Genomic DNA, 4316 nt, shown 5'->3' with positions numbered 1-4316 from the left:
TGTGTGTGTGTGTGTGTGTGTGTGTGTGTGTGTGTGTGTGTGTGTGTGTTTTTCCTACAATGTAGGAAATTTTTTAACAAAAAAAAAGCAGCCTCGTGGGGACCGAAGTGAATCGTGGGGACCAGGTCCAAATGCATGTTACAGGTGTGGGGTTAGGTTTAGGATGAAGGTTTAGGTTAGTTTTAGGGTCAGGTAGGTACCTGTGAGGTTAATTATGTTAAGCAGAAGTCATTTTGTTTTCGTATTTTTTTTCAGTGACTTTTGGTCAACCGTAGCACAAAAATGGCTGCACCAATCAACATGAAATTTGGCAGGTCTGTAGATGAGTCCAAACTACACTGCACCAGCTAACGGTTTTACTAAAGACCCCATATTTGAGGAGGGGGCTCCTTTCAAAGAGGGGGTGTCTGGACATGCAAAAATGCTTATAACTCACAAACTATTAAACATAAGAGCTTCAGATTTCTTTTGTTGTTTAGCTCTGATGAAGCTCTATCCATCGGCCCACCCCCCTCCAAAAAAAAAAGACCCCCAGCCAAACCACTACAATTTTGGGATGCACCTGGTAGCATGACATTAATAAGGAATAAAGATTTCTGAGTTGTGGTGCATTTGTGCGTGCGGGGTCATTATGTTACCACTATGAGGTATCTAGTTATATGGTCAGGGTTAGGCTATAAATACTAAAAAACATGAACGGAAGTCAATGGAAGGTCCCCACGGGGTCAAGAAACAAACATGTGTGTGTGTCTGTGTGTTTGTGTACACGTCGGCGTATTCTTAGCCACTTCTATTTTGTATATTTGCAGTCTGTTTTTCGAAAAAAAAAAAACTGCAGCATATCACAAGATAATCCAGTTTCTTTTACAAGATCTTACCTTGTACTATTTGGTAGAGGAAAAAACATTGTAATTTTTTTTGTTAGATTGTTTAATGTTTAATTTATTTTATTTAAACTATGGCAAATTACAGCTTGATAATCACCAAAATTAAATTATTAAATAAGCATTTCTATTTTTTTCCTGATTGCAAATTACAGGTCTCACAAAGAGAGCTGCACTTAAACGTGTGGCCTGTTTAAATGGAAGCACTTAAATAAAAGCCTCAGCCTGAGCAGTAAAGTGGGCAGCAGACAGGGCTCAGGGTAAAATCATTGTTTCTTTTTATTAGCCTCTTAAATCTCTTGTGCTTCCTCTGAATTTATTTTAAAACATCTTAAAGACAGTAAAAAAAAAAAAAAGCTAAAGCCAGAATCTCACTGGGCTGCGACCACTGGAGACAAGTTTCCACATGGGGTTCTCATTTTCTCAACATTATATCAACATAAATGCTCGTAGTTTTATCACTTGAATTTTTAACATGGCCAAAAACTTTATGTGATGAGTTTTCTTTTGCAAAAGTTGTTGTGGGCATCTTGAACCTGTCTTGTTTTCCCATAATTCTAGAAGACTTATATTTTCACACTCACATGGGAACTCTCCTCTCACAGAGAACATTTGAGTTTACAGGTCAGACCGTCTAGGTCTAACCACGCTGAATATCAATAATTAGGGATGCATTATTAATAATACCAGTATGAGATATCTGTAATGTCTGAGAGCTCATATTTGCACTCATCAGTGCCTGACACCATTTCAAATTTAACAACAGTGGGCCCAAAGTAAAGGAGACAACTAAACAAAAACCTAGCACTTTCAACACAAGTAATTTAAAAAACATCTAAAAATCCAGCATAACACAAAGTTCAAAGAGTTTGCTGTTAGCTGTGGGATACAACTACAGTCTGCCATTATGTAGAGCAGGCCTGGGGATATACAGATCCAAGCATGACCTGCCGGACAATCTCACTGTTTACCAATGGGCGCTTTTGGAAAAGACCAGGGTTGTCCTGGCTTTACTTGAGGAGTTGACCAAAATTTTCACTGTCAGTTTTTTTCCTATAGCACATTAAAAACAACAGAAGTTCACCGAAGTGCTTTGCAATTCAGTCAAATAAAAAGTTGAACAATCAAAGCTGTAAATTATAAAGAACATTAAAAGGACAAATAAAATGTAATAAAATACAGAAACTACATAAAACCATCAGCTCTACTGGATACCATATCTTTCTTGAAAAGTATTCTATGAGTTTTAAACACATTTTAAAAGTAATTGTAAGAAGTTTAACAGCATTTTTTAGTGCACATACTGGTTATTCAGAACTGACAAGAACTCAAATGTAAGCACTTGTACTTAGTTTGAAAAAGTGTGGTATTGGTGCGCCGCTAATAATAATTATTCACAAAAGGTTCAAATCTCCCTCCGCCAGGAAAGGTGGCCATAATGTAGGCAGAGGTGGGCAAAGTGTGCATAGATTAGGATATAGTTTTGCAGATGTGCAAACAAAAATAAGCTGTGATTGTGCAAAACTTGGTCACACAGTTTGCTGGTTTCTTAGTCTCAAACATTCAGAATTCAAACAGGCGACAATAGAAAGCTCACCATGTTCTTCTAATTTTTAGTTTCCACCTAGTCACAGCCTAGTGAGATACTATCCAAAATGTGACTCTTTCTTACAGAGTAAAATATTTGTACAAGTTAATGTGAGTATTAATTTAAAATATGAATGGTTAAAACTACAAAATAAGAACATATTACTATTGTACTTCTATTCTTATAGAACAAGAATAGAAGTACAAGGATCAGTAGTACAAAAATTAATTTATACATGCTTTTTTGTGCTTTGCTCTTTCAAATAAACTATTCATCTTGAGTACATCATGCATTTTGAGATGTTATGTTCCAAAATGAATTCTTAAAGCTACACATAAACCAGTGTGTTTGCTGTTCATACATTAAATAAACCAGCATTGATAGGCTGAACCATTCACCATCAAAAGCCTTTGAAAAAATAAAGATGCTACATTTTGAAAAGAAGCCTCCTTATTATTACGATTTTTTTTGGTTTACTAAACTGATATAAAACAATGATTTTCTTCTAGAAATCCAGCAGTAACCTTCTATCCATTACTTTATATTGAACATTTTTCCACCAAAAGACTAATTCCATGAACTCTTTAAGCAGATATCAGACCCACTGTGTTTGCTAACCTGTTAAGCCAATGGCCGACATCAGGAAGATGAGCCCACTGAACTCCCGTTTGGTTGAGGGAGCGCAGCAGTCTGCAGCAAACTAGTGTGAAGGGTGAAGTAGCCAAGGCTAACCACTTCTCTGAGCACATCCCTGATTTGTGGTGAACAGAGAAATGACTGTCTTTGGAAGGTAGGATATTCTCATCTTCATGTCCGGCGCCGTTCTGCTCTCTAAAGTACTTGCGGCAGACATCCTGAAAAATGGCGAGGCAGAGTGTGTTGAGCAGGAAATACCAGGTCTGATGCTCCTCCTCTACAAAACTGCTTGCTGCCAAGCTGAGTGTGTGACCGACAGTTCCTGCCAGCAGCAAAATGTCCAACTCTGAGAATGACCAATCACTACTGGTGTTCTTCAGTGGAGACTATGAAAGAGAAGGAAACAAGACAAAACAATTAAAACAAAAATAGGCCAAAAAAACAGGGGTGCAACTTTAGTCACCGCCAACTTAGGCCTAAGTCACAGCTCAGTAAGGATCAGTCCTTTAAGAAAATAACAAAAAGTCCAATTCGATTTTTTTTCTATTTTTTAATAGACAATTAACTGTGATTTTTTTTACTAGGTTTGTTTATTTGATGATGATACTTTATTGATCCCAAGGGGAAATTACAGTTCAGAACACCTGTTCACAAGACAGAACATAAACAAGAGTCAAACCCGTAATCACAGTTGTTTGGGAACAGAAGAAAATGTTTTCAGTCAGGCAGACAGTAATAATTTCCCATCTGCCTTAATGTCTGCTGGTACATCTCCAGGTGATGAATCCAATCAGACAAAGTGTGGGCAATCCCGCTGGCCGAGCTATCAGCTTCACCAAGATCAATTCAATCTCGCCAGCAAAGTCCAGGGAGCGCAACCGGCCCGCGACACTCATCAAGAACCGCTTGCAGACCGAGTTCCAGCTCGCACAGGGCTAGAGTCTGAGTGCTGAAAGCACGCAATCCTTCATATTGGTCAGGCAGCCAGGAAATGGCCTGAATATTCACCGATGCTGTTTTGCAGAACACCAGGGGCCTCATGTACAACGACTTGCGTGGATTTCTTACTGAAACCTGACGTACGGTCAAATCCAGAAAARMGCGTYCGCACAAAAAAATCCAGATGTATCAAACTGTGTGTACGCCTGAATCCACGCACATTTCTTTTGTACATCACAATTAACGTGCAACTGAGCGCAGGTAAGACA

At 38.4% G+C, this 4316-nt stretch overlaps 1 protein-coding gene across 1 annotated transcript in view; it reads right to left on the bottom strand.

Moving 5' to 3' along the window:
- pigg (phosphatidylinositol glycan anchor biosynthesis class G (EMM blood group)) overlaps positions 1-4316 on the bottom strand; it is a gene marked incomplete at its 5' end in the record, with an annotated part of 135656 nt that overhangs the window by 60334 nt on the left and 71006 nt on the right. The window contains 1 exon segment of the mRNA XM_014010407.1: positions 3091-3494. Within this exon segment, the coding sequence (XP_013865861.1) occupies positions 3091-3494 (404 nt within the window).

The sequence above is a fragment of the Austrofundulus limnaeus genome, unplaced genomic scaffold (assembly GCF_001266775.1).
Source record: "Austrofundulus limnaeus strain Quisiro unplaced genomic scaffold, Austrofundulus_limnaeus-1.0 Scaffold68, whole genome shotgun sequence".
Taxonomy (NCBI): domain Eukaryota; kingdom Metazoa; phylum Chordata; class Actinopteri; order Cyprinodontiformes; family Rivulidae; genus Austrofundulus; species Austrofundulus limnaeus.
The sequence above is the reverse complement of the archived record's forward strand: the minus strand, read 5'-3'. Positions and strand labels throughout refer to the sequence as shown.